At 46.4% G+C, this 18,029-nt stretch overlaps 1 protein-coding gene across 1 annotated transcript; it reads left to right on the forward strand.

Annotated features, from left to right (window-relative positions):
- Positions 1–2,690: 2,690 nt before the first annotated feature.
- Positions 2,691–17,389, forward strand: LOC111139786 (inter-alpha-trypsin inhibitor heavy chain family member 6). The gene is given in 19 exon segments (XM_022492173.1): positions 2,691–2,856; positions 2,859–2,893; positions 8,458–8,544; positions 8,546–8,578; positions 14,064–14,142; positions 14,145–14,207; positions 15,078–15,102; positions 15,104–15,434; positions 15,437–15,489; positions 15,491–15,548; positions 15,551–15,641; positions 15,644–15,739; positions 15,742–16,079; positions 16,081–16,179; positions 16,181–16,485; positions 16,487–16,533; positions 16,793–17,046; positions 17,049–17,184; positions 17,187–17,389. Coding segments are annotated over 19 exon segments (2,499 nt in total).
- Positions 17,390–18,029: the final 640 nt, after the last annotated feature.

Below are 18,029 nucleotides of genomic sequence, written 5' to 3' on the forward strand. Positions count from 1 at the left end.
CTCACTAGAAGATCTTGATGTAGAACAGATTACTGGGCCTCCCTAATCAGGAACAAAGGCAGCTCAGGAGATTATGGTACTGGGCTCTCTTCATTATTTCCCATTTGCTCCTCTTGAACCATGTCTATCCCATTCTGTGCCCTAGGATAATGACTTTTCTTGATTGATCCTTCCGGCTCCCTTGTTCTGCAAAGAAGACAAATTGGCATGAGATGGAGGATGATCAGAGAATTTAAAGTATTTATTCTCACGTATTCCTACCCACTGGGTTGTCTCTTGACCTTGTCTGAGGCCCCCTAACAACGGCCATAAACTCCTGTGGGCAGCCCATGTCCCCATTTATAAAATTCACCTCTTTCTTATAACCTATTCCCTTGATCCTTCAATTTTTTGGAGTGGAAATGACTTTTAGCTGATTAGTCCTTGGGTATCTGGCCATCCCTTGTACGTTCCCTTAACTCTACCCACCTCTGAATTATGTCTTCACTAATTTATCCTCAGTTACCACTGAGTGTGCCATCTGTGTTTTTTTTTTTTATAGCATTCTGATTGACACAGAGAGAATGTGAATGAAAATGGAAAGTATGAATGTGTGAGTAAAGGCTGGAGTGGATGAATGTAACATGAATAAATGATGAATGGATCAGTAGGTAAGTGTGTATGAGGGAATGACAGAATAGGTTGATCTATAACCTTTGGTATTTATACCACTAAGCGTGGCAGAAGCCACAACTACATTCCTTAAATGACCACTGAGAATGCAAGGGCAATGGGAAAACAGTGTGAAGTGCAGGCTGCCCTTGAGGATACCATCTCAGGCTCTCTAGGCCAGAGAACTGTCGTGGCTGCCAGCCTCGTTTTGAACATTACATCAAAAACTAATAGTATGGTGACTAACATAAAACAATAAAAAAAAAAAGATGGAGTACCTGGGTGGCTCAGTCTAAAACATACAAACAAACAAAAATAATGATGTACCGTATGGTGAAAAACATAACAAAATATAAAAAATTTCATCTACAGATGTTTGAAGTCCAGACTGGCTACATCTGAATCACTATGTGAGCGGTTAGAAATACAGATTCCTGGGCCCCACCCACCCTTCTGGATTTTGCTTCAGTAGGTTGGGGAGGGGCCCAGGAATCTATGTTCTTAACCCATTTGCAGGTGAAATTGGTATCCAGCCAGATTGGAAAACCACTGAGCGGGCCTACCCACCTCCTCTGGGAGATGAATGGACAGGCGCAGAGAAACCACTCATGCCATGTGGCCACCCTCACCAAGCTGTTTAGCTTGGAGGCCTTGCCTCATTTGAGCCTACTGACTCAGAGAGGCAGGGTGGTATACATACATAAAGGAGAGAGACAGACACACACAGACCTGGGTTCTGAACCCAGCTTTGACCTTTTCCTAAGGTGGGACCACAGGCAAATGACTCCACTGCTCCGCTTCACTATTCCCACCAGTACAATCTGGAGATGCCATCCACAGCCCAGGACCATTGTGAGAATTTGAGAAAATGCCTTCCTTCAAATCACTGGTGCAGAGTCTCATGAAGATGTGATGATAACTGTAATTGTTAGCGTTATTGAGCACGTACTAAGAACCAAGTATGGTTCCAAGTGCTTTATGTAAATGGTCTCATTTAATCCCCACAAACGCTGTCTATGAAATAGGAGCTATTATAATTCCCGTGCTACGGATGAGGAGACTGAGGCTTAGAGAGTGTGAATAACTTGTCCAGGGGCCCACAGGGAGCATCTGAGTCCTTGCAGCCTGCACTCTTAAGCCCTAAACTATAAATGGCAGCTCCCTCCCCCTTCTCCTTAAAGGTTAAAGCAGAGGGTAGAGCCAATCCTGTGGGGAAAAAAACAGAACAAAGACCTCTGAAAGGAAGGAAGCCAAGGGAATGTATGTAAGCAGAAGTCTCAGAGAGTATGGGGGCTCAGTTTGCCCCTAAGCTTCCTGACAGCTGTAACAGGAAGAAGGGGGGAAGCAGAATTCCCAAGGTTCCATTTTCTGGAAAAAGGGAGGCACAGAGACATGTCTAAATGGACATTTGTCTTGGGCTGGAATTCCAGAAGAGCTGATCTTGTGGCCTGCTCAGCAAACATCCGGGACCAGAAAATCATCTGTGATTTCATGAGGCGCTAAAAGCCTTCTTCACACACGTGATTCTGAGAGTCAGAAGGCGGGGTGGCGGGCTGTGTGTGTCAGAAAACACATGAAATTCTACCCTAGAGGAGAACCTTGCTAGACTGCAATTTTCCACAGCAGTAAGGGGCATGGGAGGGGACCTAGGCCCCATTTCCATGTTTGTCTCTCTCCACAGCACACACCACACAGCCTCTGTGGGAGGAGACCCAGGTCTCTGGTCTAGGTGGGGACATGACACTCCTCCAGAGACTGGGCCCAGGGACGGATAGCAAGTGAGCCAGGGCAAGGTTGTGGGTGAGGGTCAGACTTCTAGAGCCTGGGAGCTGTGGGGAGGGCTGGGTGGGTCAGCCTGGGCCTGCTGGAAGAGGCAGAGCAGGAGGAGCTAGCTGTGGGATTTGGAGAGGATTATAGCACTGGGGCAAGTGGAAGGGTGCTGTAAGCAGGAGGAGCAGCGGGTGGTGCAGGGTTTGCTTTTCCCCATGCTCAGAGATTACCCCTTTTGATGTCATCCCTTTCTGCCTGGTGAGCCCTCCATGCCACCCATCTCAATCCTTCCCACCCATACAGGTGAGGCTGACTCGTCCCCATCTACCAGGATTGAGAGGGGAGAGACCTGTGTCTGAATCACCTTCTGCCCAGCACTGCAAGACCAGTCTGCCTTTTCCAGCTCAGGCACCATGGCCCACTTTGTGGTCCAGCACATGGAGTCATGGAGGGCATCGCTGGAGATGTGCAGGTGAGGGGGAATGGAAATGGAAATGGAATGGAAAGAGTCTGGCTCTGGAGTCAGACAGGCCTGGCCAGTAATCTGGCTTCTGCAAACTGCTCATCTGTTTTTCCCTAGAGATCAGTGAGGACAAGTGAACACAGACAGAATGATGTATAGGGACACATGACTTCACACCATAGGAGACACATGTGCTTCCTCTAAGTGTTGGAGACTCAGAACTGCATAAATTGAATAAAACTCCAAATGAACCCATTCCTTTTTTTTTCCTTAAGACTCCACTTATTTGAGAGAGAGAGAGAGAGAGAGAGAGAGCGAATGAGCGCAGGAGGAGGGGCGGGGTGGGGGGCAGAGGGAGAGGCAGAAGGAGAAGCAGAGGGAGAAGCAAACTCCCCACTGAGCAGGGAGCCCAACACAGGGCTCCATCCCAGGACCCTGGCATCATGACCCGAGCCGAAGGCAGATGCTTAACCCACTGAAGCACCCAGGCACCCTGAAATGAATCCACTCTTGGTTGAAGTAAGTTATAGCCCACTCTTAACCAGTCCTTTTGGAAAGTGAACCATTGGCCAGTAATTGGTCTCTCACACTCATGGGGCTCTCACACTTTCTGCAGCTCTGATACTCTCATGTTCCCTCACACTTTCGTGCCGTCTCTAAGTTTTAAAAATTCTTTTTGCCTCACCTGAGCCAGAATTAAGGGAGCCCTTAATTCTGAGCTCACACATTCATGAAGAATATGCAGAGATCTCATGCTCTGCCAGCGGGTTCCAGCATGGATCCAAGACCCTTGGCTTGACAACAACGATTGCATGGCTGCCTGAGATGTCTGGTCCCAGCCTTCCTTTCTTGCCATATCTCTCACCACCTGCAGCACACGAACCACCCTCCAGCTGCCCCACACCACACCACACCACACCACACCACATGCCTTTCTTTAAAAACACCTGAATTTGCCACTCATTTGTGCCTGAGTATTTGCTCATACTCTCTGCTTGCCCTGGGAATGTCTTCTCCCTCCTTTCTCCATTGGTCCTCGTCCTTGAAGACCTTGCTCAAATGCTACCTCTCCGATGAGCCCAGCCCATTGACAATTTTCCCGTCTGCTCTGGGCTAATATAGTGCTTTGGTAACACCTCTCCCCCTGCACATATTTACTCATTCATTCATATGTGGATACATCACCACCAAGCAGAGCTAAGCTACTCTAGCCCAGTCCTGTCCTCATTGATTCTGGGAACTCAGAAATGAGGTGGACACAACCCCTAGTCTTCCTTTGGAACATCCTAGCCCCTAAGCAGCCAGATACATAGACCTGTGGCAGTCATAAACGGTTCTAAATGCTGCATATAAATCTGTAATGGGTTATGCACAGATACCACTGAGGAGGGTTCCAGGAAAGGCTTCCTAAAGGAGTTGGCCTTTAAATTAGCCTGGGAAAAATATGAAGAGACTCTACCTCTGCCGGGGTCGTTGGGGTGAAGGGAATAGCAGATGCAGAGAGATGTAGGGGACAGTGTGTGCAGAGGCACAGAGGTATGGTATAGCCTGTTGTGGAGGGGGAATAAAATAAGTCTCCCTCTCCAAATAAGAGCTGAGGGTACCCTGCCAGTAGGTGGCAGCAGGGGCCTTAACCTGGTGTTCTATCGTTCTATCCTGTGGGTGTGTTAATTGAGGTATTTGTCTGCGTCCTCATTCTTTACCTTTTTGACCATTGTCTGGAGCAGAAACATAATCAGAACAGATGGAATTAGGCACTAAATAGCAAGACAGATACTCCCATTTACTGTGTGCCCTGGCTCCTGCATCCCCTACCAAGAACCCCTCCACTGACCTCCCATTCCTGCTTGAGTATGCCCATCTTTCAAAGTCCTGCACATTCACCCCTTCATTCACTCAGTTGGGACTCCCTGGGTACCTAATCTGCTTCATGCCCGCTGCTGGCTGATGCTGGGAACCCTGAAGTGAATCACACGGAGATCCTATTCACTGTCTCTGGGTGAAACAGACACACACACACACACACACACACACGCACGCACGCACACACACGATGAAAAGTTCTCTGTCAATGACAACACAAGCTGGGACGGATGTCATCATGAGGGAAGAAGGTGGTCAGGGAGGGCTCCCTGGCAGAAGTGAAGACTGAGCTGGGTGAAAGAATGCAAAAATGGATGCCAAGTTGGGAGAGGGGCTGTGAAATGGGAAAGACATTCTAGCCAACCGAGGCCTGCACGACACAGGGAATGAAGGCTGGAACTATCCAGGAGTGTTTAGGGAGCCTCACGTAGGCTGGAGTTTCTGGAGCATTGATTTGAGACACAAGAAATGGTAAGAGGTGAGACCGAAGGCTACGAGTGCTGCAGGGGTGTGATGAGGAACATGGAATAAGTCTTGAAGGTGACAAGGGAGCCATGAAAGGGAATGACATTATGGGGTTTGAGTTTAGGAAGACCTGACTGAGCAGCTGCTGCAAAGATGCATGGATGGGAGGGGCCGCAAAAGAAGGAGCAGAACCAAAGAGAAAGAAGTCTTGAATTTGGGTTTTGTTAGTCTGGAATGGAGAGGAGGGGTGGGCCTGGGATATATCCAGCAGATTAAACGAGCAGGAATTGGTGGCTGGTTGGATGTGGGGAGTGAGGGGCACAGGAAGATTTAAGGGTGATGCTCAGGTTTGTATCTGGAGTGACCATGTGGATGATAGGGTCTGTAAAGGACAAAGGCAGACAAAGGCAGGATGGGGGAAATATAGCAATTTATTGTTTGGGCAAAATACGTTGGAAGCATCTTCAGACGTCCAAGGGAATGGGTCCAACAGTGATCAGGTATGCAGTTGTGGAGGGGGAAGAGTGGAGAGCATTGGACAGGAGAAAGATGTGGTACTGGGTCATCATGGAGATTCAGGGACTGACAGTACAAGAGCTAAGGAAGTGACCCAGGGAGAATGTGTTGAGCCAGAAGAGCAGATCCACGATGGCAACTGCTAAGGTCCAGCAGCCACTGATCTCCTCAGCTCTCTGGGTGTCTAGCTCCGCCAGCTGCCAGCAGTCTGCTCAGAGCTCTATATCCCCACCACTTCCCTCCATTGTGTTACACAAGCATAATCATTCTCTTTGCTTGCCATGACTGAAAAAAAAATCAGAAAGCACTGCTTAAGGGACAGGGGGAGAAAATGGAACTCATGTAAGAGACTGAATCAAACGGGCCAGAGAACTGGTCGGAGAGTAAGGAGAGTTTGCCATCTGAGTTTCCCAGGACAGAAGATTCTTCTTGGGACCAAAAGTGATCGCCAGTCGTGAAATACATCAGGGAGATGCAGTCTGATAAGAATCAAAATACACGCACGTGCACCTGAATGTTTATAGCAGCCATGTCCACAATAGCCAAACTATGGAAAGAACCTAGATGTCCATCAACAGATGAATGGATAAAGAAAATGTGGTATATATATACAATGGAATACTATGCAGCCATCAAAGGAAATGAAATCTTGCCATTTGCGAAGACGTGGATGGAACTTGAGGGTACTATGCTTAGTGAAATAAGTCAATCGGAGAAAGACAACTATCATATGATCTCCCTGATATGAGGAAGTGGAGATGCCACGTGGAGGGTTTGGGGGGTAGGAAAAGAATAAATGAAACAAGATGGGATCGTGAGGGAGACAAACCATAAGAGACTCTTAATGTCACAAAACAAACTGAAGGTGGAGGTGGGGAGGGGGGCAGGGAGAGGGTGGTGGGATTATGGACATTGGGGAGGGTATGTGATATGGTGAGTGCTGTGAAGTGTGTAAACCTGGCGATTCACAGACCTGTACCCCTGGGGCTAATAATACATTATATGTTTATAAAAAAATAAAAAATTAATTTAAAAAGAGAATCAAAATACACCTATTGAGTTTGGAAACCAACTAGGTACTGTTGCCTTTAGTGAGAGAGGAGTCAGTGCGTGGTGGGGGCTGAAGCCAGTCTGTGGTGTGGAGAGGAATAAACTGGACGTGAGCAGACCACTGTGGGCGATGATTCCATTACCTTGGTATGCTGCAGGGAGGAGAGAAGATGGTTTGAAGTTTTGATGGGGCTGGGATCAGTGGGGATTGTCTTAGTGGATGGAAAAGACACAACACTTTCCATATCTTAAAGAAGACCCAGGAGCTTGTGTGGGGCAGGTTGGAGAGAAGGGTCTGACTGGCGGAGGAGGTGCTGGAGCCTGGAAGGGCATGGGGTCCAGGACAAGACTGTTTTGTCCTTAATAGAGGAAGAGGTGTATGGGTGTGTGAACCCTGTGCAAGGGTGGGGTGGGCAGTCCAAGGGACATGGCCTGGTGCCATTAATTTTCTTCATTAGGAAGGAAAGGAAACATTTCCTCCAAGTGAGGTGGCATGGCAGCTGAGGGGAGCGTGAGAGGGTGGTGACCTGGATCATGCCTCTGGCTTATAGGATGTGAGGTGTGAGACCACCAGGGAGCCTGGGACCATGAGGAGATAGGAATGTGATTTTCCCAGAAACTCTCACCTGCCCAGGTTATGGGAAGAATCTCAGGACAGCTGGGCTCTGCCTTGGGCCTGGGCAATGGCATGGTGGATGACCCAGGCCTTTGAGAACTGCTGTAGAGCGTCAGGAGAAAGTGGAGACAGAGCCCCCACATGCACATGTGAATTAACTCAAAGGCTGGAGTGGAGGGAAAGAGCAAGATGTCCTTCCTTATCCTCCTTTCCTCCTGAGAGAGGAGGAGATAGTGTGTCCAGGCTTGTGATCAGAGAGCGCCTGAATGGCAGAGAGGAGAGTAAAGCTGGCTGTCCCAAGGCAGAGCTTACTTCAGACTACTGAGCAGCACAGACCCTCAGCAAGCCCATACTTCCCTAGGTTGAGCTGACACTGACCCTGGGGGCCCTCCCAGCATCCCCCCTCCACTTCCCTCAGCTGTTCCAGCCCCCAAGCTCTGCAGAGGGGAGATGGAGTGGGGGAAGGGGGTCAGCAGCCAATCACATCCTTGGCAGCCCAAGGCATCTGCACCTGGTCTAACCAATCCCCTCTGAACAAACAGCTCACTCAGCCTCTGCTCCCTCCTTCCCTGCCTACTCTGCCCAGCAACAGCAGAAAGGAGGCTTAAGGAAGAGAGGGAGGCCCTGCAAACTCCCAGCCCCTGGCAGCAATGGAGCTGGGCCCCTGGCTCACTCTATAGAGGGAGGTTAAAACAATACTTACAGTTCCTGGAGCCCAGGCAAAATGTCCCCAGGGGCCCTCAGGACTGTGCAAGTCAGCTCTCTTGAACAGGAACTCACATATTACAGAGATCCTGATCCTTGGAGCCCTGGGCCACAAGCCAGCCTCATTCACTCCACAGTTCTGGGGCAGGCCCTGGGCTGACAGCCTGAACAGCAGAGACACAGCTCTGGCAGAGGAGGTGGACACTGAAACAAACAATCGCACAGATGCCTGTTTAACTAGAAGCAGAGAGAAGGCCTAGGAAGGAAAAAGGCACAGGGTGTTATGCCGGAGAATAAGAGGGGACCTGATTTAGACTGCCTTTCCTACTTCTTGTTGGTTTCACTTCTTTTTGTCCAGATTTACGAGGGTGATTTTATTCATTATTTTGCCCCCAGAAGCCTCCCACCTGTCAAGAAAAGCATGGTATTCGTTGTTGATACAAGCGGCTGGCTCTATGTTTGGCACCACGATGAAGCAGGTAACAAGGACCCGGCAGACCTGTTATAGCTCTTGTTTTAGAAGGCTCAGAAAGCAGAGAGTGCAGGAACAGTGGTCCCCTGGGACCAGAGACTCTACCTCCCATGACCCTGGGATCTTAGAGGCCAAGGCCTACGTTGGGGTCCTGATACCTTGCACATTCAGGAGCCACGTAGACCTGAAACCACAGAATACTGGCAACATTGAAACATTGGACAAGGGGGCTGTAACCATCAAGACCCTTAACCACAACACTTCAGATCACCAAGGGGCCCAGAGTCGTAGAACCTTCAAGCTGGAGAACTCTGGTGTCATAAAACCCGAGTCAACATATAAAAAGGAAACCATAGTCAATTTAGACTCTGAACCTTCCAGAGGCCATAGGTTTGTTTTGTCTCATTTTGTTTATTTTACCTCAAAGCCAGAAAAATACAGTGCACTGGCATTGTAGTGTTTAGAAACTACAAAGTCCCGGATCCATCTAGATTTAAAATATTGTCGCCCTTCTACCAGAGCACCCTCAAAATGGAATGCTGGGGCCATAGGCCAAAGAGATTTTGAGTTTAGAGCCTGAATCCATAAAGTTCCGGAAGCAGTGTTTTGAACTACAATACTCTGGGACTCTAGAATGATAAAGTCCAAGTGACGTGGAGCAGTACAGTCTATGGGCCTTAAAGTTCTGAACCATAGAGCCCATGGGGCCCAAGTCTACTAACTTGTATTATACCAGAGTGTAACCAAACTGGGGGAAGGGAAATATTGAGAGCTGTCTTTTGTAGTCTCAAGTGTAGGGGAAAGGCTATACCCAACTCCAAACTTTTCTAGCCTACCCATCCCAACTAAGGTCAGGAAAAAGCTGAGGAGCACTTGTGGAGGTCATATTTCAGGGGCATAGTTGCCCTCAGTCTTTTAGACTGAGACCTGAGCATGGAACTATGAAATGCTTCTCCTTCCCCCACACAATATCACCACATGCACTGCACTCCTGCATAACAACAGGAGATTATAGCTGATGGAACTGGAAGCTTAGAGTCTTTAAGAAAGACTATCCCAAGAAACCCAAGACAATAGAGGAGTCAAAAACAAGGATCCTAAAAGAGATTTTTGCCTCTGACACATGCAACTGTTAGCACCTAGCAAGCACAACCTAATTCCTGGCTGGATAAACATAGAATCTCCCACCAAAGGCCTATTTACCTAGGATCTTTTTACGTCATACATCATGTCTGCTTTCACCAAAAACTTACAAGCTATGCTAAAATGAAAACAAAACAAAACACAGTGCAAAAAGATGAATCAACCATCAGAACCAGACTGATACGGCAGAGAAATTATTAGACCTGGAATTTAAAGTGGCCATGACTAATATGCTAAGGGCTCTAATGGGAAAAGTGGATAACATGCAAGAATAGACAGGTAATGCAAGCAGAGATGGATACCCTAAGAAAAGAAAAAGTAAATGCTAGAAATATAAAACACCATAACAGGAATGAAAAATGCCTTTGGTGGGCTCATTAGGAGACCGAACATGGGCAAAGAACAAGTCAATAAGCCTGAGGATATGTTAATAGAAACTTCCCAAACTGAAAAGCAAAGAGAAGAAAGAATGTAAAACAAAATAAGAAAAAAGAGAATATCCAAGGACTGTATACAATTACAAAACTATCACATATGTGTAATGGGAACACCAGGAGGAGAAGAAAGAAAATAACACAAGAAATATTTGAAGGATTACTGGGTACAGATTCTCCAAAATAAATGACAGCCACTAAACCACAGGTCTAGGAAGCTCAGAGAGCACCATGCAGGATTAAAAAAAAAAAAAATCTACACATAGGCATATCCTATTCCAACTGCAGAAAATCAAAGAGAAATTTCTTTAAAAAAAAAAAAAGCCCACGGAAAATATCACCTTACTTATACAGGAACAAGAATAGGAATTACATTGGACAACAAAAAGAGAGTGAAATGAAATATTTACCGTGTTGAAGAGAAACAAAACAAAACAAGGAACCTCAAAAACTACCAGCCTAGAATTCTGTATACAGCAAAATTGTCTTTCCAGCGTGAATGAGATAGGAAAACTTTATTAGCCAAACAAAAATCGAGGGACTTTTTGCCAGTAGACCTGCCTTGCACAGGTAAATGTTTAAAGAAGCTCTTCAGAGAGAAGGGAAATGGTGTAGTTCATATACTTGGGTCTCCATAAAGAAAGGAAGAGTGTTAGGAAAGGAAAGAATTATGGTAAAAGAAACTCTTTTCTTTTTTAATTAATAGATCTAACAAAAAGAGTTTGCTGAAAATACTAAGAGAAATAATGTGTCCAGTGAATACAGCTTATAGGTAAGTGAAATTAATGACAGCAATGTTATATAAGAGCCAGGAGGGATGAATTGGAAATATTCTTTCATGAGGTACTTGAAGCTGTATAGTGTTTTCTGAAAGTGGACTTGGATTAGTTGTAAAAGCACATTGCACACTCTAGGGCAATCAATAAGAAAAAAAAATTAAAACCATAATGGCTCTGCTAAAAGACAAGAGAAAATGGGATCATATAAAACACTCAATTAAAACCACAGAAGAAAAAAAAAATAAAACCACAGAAGACAGAAAAATAGTATAAGACCGAGAAAAGGAAGGAAGGAAGGAAGGAGAGATGGAAGGAAAGAAAGAAGGAAGGAAGGAAAGGAGAGAGGGAGGGAGGAAGGAAAAGAAAAGAAAATCAAGGGTAGCAAATAGAAAACAGTTAAAAACATGGCAAATATTAATCTATCCATAACAGTAATCACTTTAACCATGAATGGTCTAAATACATGTATTAAATGACAGAGACTATCAGTGTTGATTAAAACAAAACAGAACCTAACAAAAACAAACAAACAAAACCAGACCCAGCTCTGTGTTGTCTACAAGAAACCCATTTTAAATAAAAAGACACAGATAGACTAAAAGCCATGGTATGGGAAAAAAAGATATCCCATTCTGAACACTAATCACAAAGAATCTGGAGCAGCTATATTAATTTCAGATGAAACAGACTTTAGAGCAAGTAAGTCATCAGGGATAAGGAGATGCATTGTTTAAAGAAACAAAGCAAATTTCCCTGACAGATAACACACGGGTTGATCTCTTGGTAAATATGGCATTGTTTGCATGGAGGATCTGATTCACAAGACCTACAGTATTACTGTAAAGTATTTCAAAGAACCAAAAAACTTCCAGGGGCCCTGCAAATTATCTTCTCCATGAAGTGGAATGAAGAAAAGGATCACCCATTTTGTGGGAGGCGCAGTTGCTGGCAATAGGGAAGACCAGATGAACAGCTTATTAGAAGGATAAACTAAGGTATCTGCCATCCCTATTTCTGCAGTTTGGCCAGTTAATAAACCATGACTGCTTTCAGACTGAAAAAAAAAAAATCTTATATAACTATAATTATATAATGGCTCTCCAAGAAGACACAGCAATCCTTAATGTGTAATGCACCTAACAATAGAACGTCAAAAGACATGAGGCAAAAACTGTTAGAACTGCAAGGAGAAATAGATGAAACCACTGTTATAGTTAGAGACTTCAGCTCCCTTCTATCACAAATGGACAGATCCAGCAGGCACAAAATCAGTAAGGACATAGTTTAACAGAACAGCACCATTAATCAGTTGAATAATTGACATCTACACAGTACTTCATCCAACAGCAGCACAATACACATCCATCTCAAGCTCACATGGAATGTTTGCCAAAATAGACTACATCATGGGCCATAAAACACGCCTTAACAAAGTAAAAGAGTATAAATCATACAATAAATATATGCTCTCAGACCATGTGGAATAAACTAGAAATCAATAACAGACAGATAGCTGGAAAATCTCAATAGATTAAATGACATACTTCTAAAAACACGATTTGTCTCTGGTTAGCAGGAGATTCTCAGGAAGGGCCATCATGCTCTATGTTTCAGTCCTCTGAATGAAAACAAGAATGAGTGGCTAAATCCTTAAAACCATGCAACATTTAGGCCTTAGTACCTTGTATAGAAATAACCTTTCAGTCTTGAGGAAGACCTCAGCTCCCTATTCCAGAACGTGTGACCTCTACCCTGAGCTCATCCTGTGGCAGGAAAGACTCTGATCCCCTTGAAAGCATTCAAGGCATCTTCTATCAGTTTAAGGTGGAGAGAAAGGTGGGTCACAAGTGGTATTCCCTGTGGTCTCTGAAATCTATAACAATATAAAACTTGGAAGGCATAATGTTTAACACCTCCAAAATATGGATTTGCATCCGTGGTTCATCAGTGACTAGTTGTGTGACCTTGAGCAAGTCACTCTGCCTCTCTGAGCCTCGGTGTTGTCACTGATAAATTGGGTATAATATCAGTACCTTTTCCATTGTGTTGCTATGACGATTAAATGAGCTGATGCATCCAAGTATTTGGCACAGTGCCTGAAACATAACAAGTGCCCTGTAAGAGGTACCTAATACTAGGACCTACATTCCCTGTTCCCTGAAACTCTTATGTGCCTAGCCCTATGCTAGGTATTGTTACGGAGAAGGGAGCCAAAAGGAAGAAGTATTCAAAGCCCTGTCCTCAGAGGGCTCAATATCAGTGTGGAAAATGAAAACATTCTACATATGACAGCCAGCAAACCATCTGGGACAGGGGCTATCTGGGTACAAGGGGCATGGGTCAGAGTAAGCAATCAAGGAAGAGCTGCCCAGAGAAGGAGCAGTGAAGATATGAATAAGTAAAGGGGAAGTGGAAGGGTCTGTCACCTAAAGGGCACAATAAGAGCAAAGTTTGGGAGGGGGGGGAATGGGATCTGGGTTGTCTGGGGACTGAGGAGGGGATCCGCCTGGAAGAAATGGAAGTGAGGTAAAAGAACAGATTACATAGGGCAGAACCAGAGCTTGCAAAGTCACTTAAAGGAAGTTATAAAGACCCAGAATCATAAAGCTCTTAAGCTTTACGGTCCTGGAATCACTGAATCCTGGGTCGTCGGGTCCGGGAACCATGGAACACACAGGGTCTTAGCACCATGAAAGCATGGAACTTGAACCTTCTAGACCACCACTGTCTAATAGAACTATCTTGATGATGGAAATGTTCTAAAGTTCTGAGGTGTCCCATACAGTAGTACCCACTGCTCTGCAATAACCCTCGTGTGGTTATTGGGCACTTGAAATGTGACTACTGCAAGTAAAGGAAAGTTAATTTATCATTTTTCCTTTAATTTTAACTAGCTTACATTTAAGAAGCTACATGTGGCTAGCAGTTTCCATTGGACAGTGCAGTTCTAGGCTTAGATCCATAGGGCCTGTAGCATTTTGACCCCGAGAATTCTAGACTTACGGAGTGCCGGAGTCAGAGAGTCTTAAAACCATACCACACTTAGGCCTTAGTACCTTGTATAGAAATAACTTTTCAGTCTTGAGCAAGACCTCCAGCCTTGGTCCATCTCCTTCATTTCACCCATATCCCACAGACTGAAAAGGCCATGAATGTGATCCTGGGTGGCGTCAACGACCACTTCTAAGTCATCACCTTTTCTGACTCAGTTAGCGTCTAGCTAGCATCCAGAACATCCACAGCACCAAGGACTACCTGGGTCACATGGAAGCTGGTGGTTGTAAGTGTAGACCTACCCACTCAAATGGATGGGCTGTGGTAATGTGGGGAATTCCTTTTTATTTATTTATTTATTTGTTTGTTTATTTATTTATTTTTCTATTTTAGGTAGGCCCCATGCCCAACATGGGCCCCGAACTCATGACCCTGAGATTAAGAGTCACGTGCTCTACTGCCTGAGCCAGTCAGGTGCCCCAGATATGGGGAATTTTTGAAATGCTCCCTTTGTTCCCCCATCCACCTCACCTCTCACAATACCTGAAACATCACTATTATATTTTATACAAATATGTCCCTTCATCCTTCCGCGTCCCCTTTCCTAGTTGAAAGAACATAGCACTATGTATTTTAGGGCACATTCTTCTTTGGCCCTGAGTTTCTTTAAAGCACGTACTCAGAAAAATTTGCCAAAACTTTTAAAAATCAATAATCTATGTATGTATTTCCACGCACTTGGTCAAGCTGTTGCCCTGATTCTGGCTTTTGATCAATCATCTCTCAGAGAAGTACTGAAGTCTCCCCTACCCGCCACCTCTGGTAAACTCAGCCCTTCCTTCCCCTATAGCATGGAGGTGGGGTTGCTATCATTGGGGAGATGCCTGTCTGACTAGAGAATTAGATATCCCCCCAGGAAACAGGCAAATCGTAGTCTGAGACAGGGAGTGATAAAAGCCAAGGACATGTGGGCCCCACTGTCAGATCTCAGGGAACCCGTGTGGGGGCAGGGGTGTTGGGAAGGATAAGCAGCAGAAACAGTCTGAGCAAAGATGAGAAATGACTGAGCCTGAGAGGTTGGTGAGGTGTCTAAGGTGTCTGCAATGGGGATAGAAATAACTAGAAAAGATGGTCTCACGGTCTGCTTCCCAATTAGGGACCAACATCAGTGCAGCTCTGCTACAGCATAGCATTGCTAAACCACAGCATTCCAGAGACTGGTCAGGGCTGCAATGTGGGGAGGATCCGTCTCATCATCTTCCTGACAGATGGGGAGCCCACAGCCAGTGTGATGACCCCTAGAGTGATCCTCTCCAACATCTGTCAGGCACTGGGCAACAGGGTGTCCCTTTTTAGTTTGGCCTTCAGGGATGAGGCTGACTTCTCATTGCTGTGTCACCTGCCCCTGGAGAACCAGGGAGAAGCCTGGTGCATGTATGAGGGCACTGATGCAGCCCTACAGCTGAAGGGCCTCTATGAGGAGATCTCCATTCCTCTGCTGGCAGACATGCATTCTTGAAGGGAGAGCCTTCCCCTCCTCTGGGAGGCTTGGTTGGGGCCTCCCCTTGGAACTTTTCCCCGTTATTTTGGTGGCTCAGAACAGGTGGCGGCAGGACAGGCACAGGCAGGCAGGTAGGAAAGCAGGAACTTGGCATCCACCTGGCAGCCTGTGGCCCCAAGAGTCAGCTTCTTGTGGCCTGCCACAGTGAGGCAGCCACCAGCAGAGCCAGAAGAACTCTGGTGTCCCAGGGGAGTGGGCCTACAATGTAGCCCACTTCACCTGCTGCCTCTGGGCCTACACCACCAGTGGAGAGTTGCTGAGGGATGCTTCCAAGCCTGTGACACTACCACTCGCCGCCTGCTGGCCACCAAAGTCCTCAACCTGTCCCTTGAATACAATGTTGTCATGGTGCAGCCCAAGGAGGCAAGTGGGAAGGTCAGATCACATATTTCCACTGCAGCTGTGCTAGGCACCATTATGCCTTCATCCGCCAGCAGACGTGGCCTCGGGACAGGCACAGCCCAGTCAGCCTTGTTACCCAAGGTCTCTCCCAAATTAGGGCTTGTGAAACCAAGGTCCTACTTATCCTCAACGGCTCCTGCTTGTACAGAAATTATGTCCAGTTCCAAGGAGTTGGAGCCACTGGGTCAGGACACTAAGTACCCTATCCACCCCAGCACACCCCAAATCCCCAAATCCTACACAACAGGATTCTGGCACTTTGGTTCAGCCAACTCTCAGAACAAAAACTGCTGCCTTTGGGGCCCTCAAACTCTGGTGCCCTATTGCTTCTGAAGCCCAGCGTGCCATCACACCAGAATCCTGGTACCCTATTACCCATGACTGCCAAGACATAAGTCCCACTTCTGAATCCTAGCACCCCATCCCAGCCCAAAGCTGGCATTGTGAAACATGATATTCCACTGTCCTCCAAACCTGGTGTTCCATCACAACCCAAACTGGATGCTCTATCACATTCCCAACTTGGGGTACTCACATCACAGTCACCCAAAAGCTTGCCACAGGCCAATCCTGGAGTCTCCATGCTTCAGATCTTCAAACACCTATCACAAAACTAGACCAAAGGTTCCTGCTCACAAGACCCCAATCTGTCACACCCTAAACCCAGCATCCTCTTAACCTAACATTCCTAAAATCCTAACACCTCTTTTTTTTTTTTTTAAAAGATCCCATTTATTTATTTGACAGACAGAGATCACAAGTAGGCAGAGAGTCAGGCAGAGAGAGATGGAGGAAGCAGGTTCCCTGCTGAGCAGAGAGCCCGATGCGGGCTCGATCCCAGGACCCTGAGAACATGACCTGAGCCAAAGGCAGAGGCTTTAACCCACTGAGCCACCCAGGCACCCCAGTCCCAACACCTCTTAACTCTAATACCCCAACTCCCCCAAATTACCCAAGCTTATCATTTTCCAAACCTTGGACCCCAATCCCCAATAAACCCAAAACCCCGTTACCCCCGAGACCTGCCAGACCAATGCCCCTACCTCCTCAGGATCCAAACACATTCACAAGCACAACCTCAAGTCCTGCAAGTCCCAGCAAGACCATGACCACCTCTGTCTTTGGAGTACCCCTTCCAATTCCCTTTGACTCCACCTTGCCCTTTCTGCTGCCCTGAGAAAGCTCTGGCTTCAGCAGGATCTGCTGCTGGGGCCCCAAAACACCAGGCAAATTCTGGGACTACCTGTGTCAGAAGTCCCAACAATGGGCCTCTCCAGCAGCTCCAGGCCTATGCCAGAAGGCAGCCCCCAAACGTGCCAGTCTTGCTGCCTTCTAGCATCCTCCCTGAGGTGGCCAGCCTGCTCCATCTCCCTGAGGAGCTAGAGCTGCTGTCTAAGTCAATGATGGAGTCCATGATCATGGAGTCCTTGAGCACACCAGCTTTCTATACCTTCCTCACTCCTGATGAAGATGGTGAGTGCCACGGGCAAGAGGTCAAGCCATGAGGAGGAGGTAAGAATGGAGAGCTCCGGGAACTAGGAATGTACAAAGCTTCTGCAGATTCTAGTGATGACAGTTGCCTGTTTGCTTTCTTTGAGACTTTGAATCAGCTACTTAACCTCTCTGGGCCTTAGAACCTAAGCACAGAATTAGAGGCCCCGAGAGAGGAGGGATATTAAGACTGGGAAAGCAAAACAGAAAGAAACTGATCAAGCTGTGGTTTTGACATTTGCTTTGTTGGACAAGAGAATTGCTCATGTTTCCCAGACAGGGTAGGGATACAGGGTTCTAAGTGGAGGCATCACTGGGTAAGGCAGGTCTGATTAGTTCTTTTGTGCTCTATATACAGCCCTGCTTAAGGAGAGGGGTACACAAATTGGAAAAGATAACAATTATCCTTAAATTTCCTAAAGACTGTGAAGTAACAAAGGTTAACATTTTTTAGTCCTTCGTATGTGCAGGTACTTGTCTATATATTACTCTTTTAGTCCCTCATTTCATACATACACACACTCACACACACACAACCTGTGGATACCTGCATTTTACTCATGGGGAAACTGAAGTGCAGGGAACTGAAGTAACTTATTCCATGTCACACAACTAGTAAGAGATTTGGGCCTACATCATTTGGTTGCAGACTGA

Source organism: Enhydra lutris, unplaced genomic scaffold, assembly GCF_002288905.1.
Source record: "Enhydra lutris kenyoni isolate GAN:26980312 unplaced genomic scaffold, ASM228890v2 scaffoldscaffold118, whole genome shotgun sequence".
NCBI classification, from domain to species: Eukaryota; Metazoa; Chordata; class Mammalia; order Carnivora; family Mustelidae; genus Enhydra; species Enhydra lutris.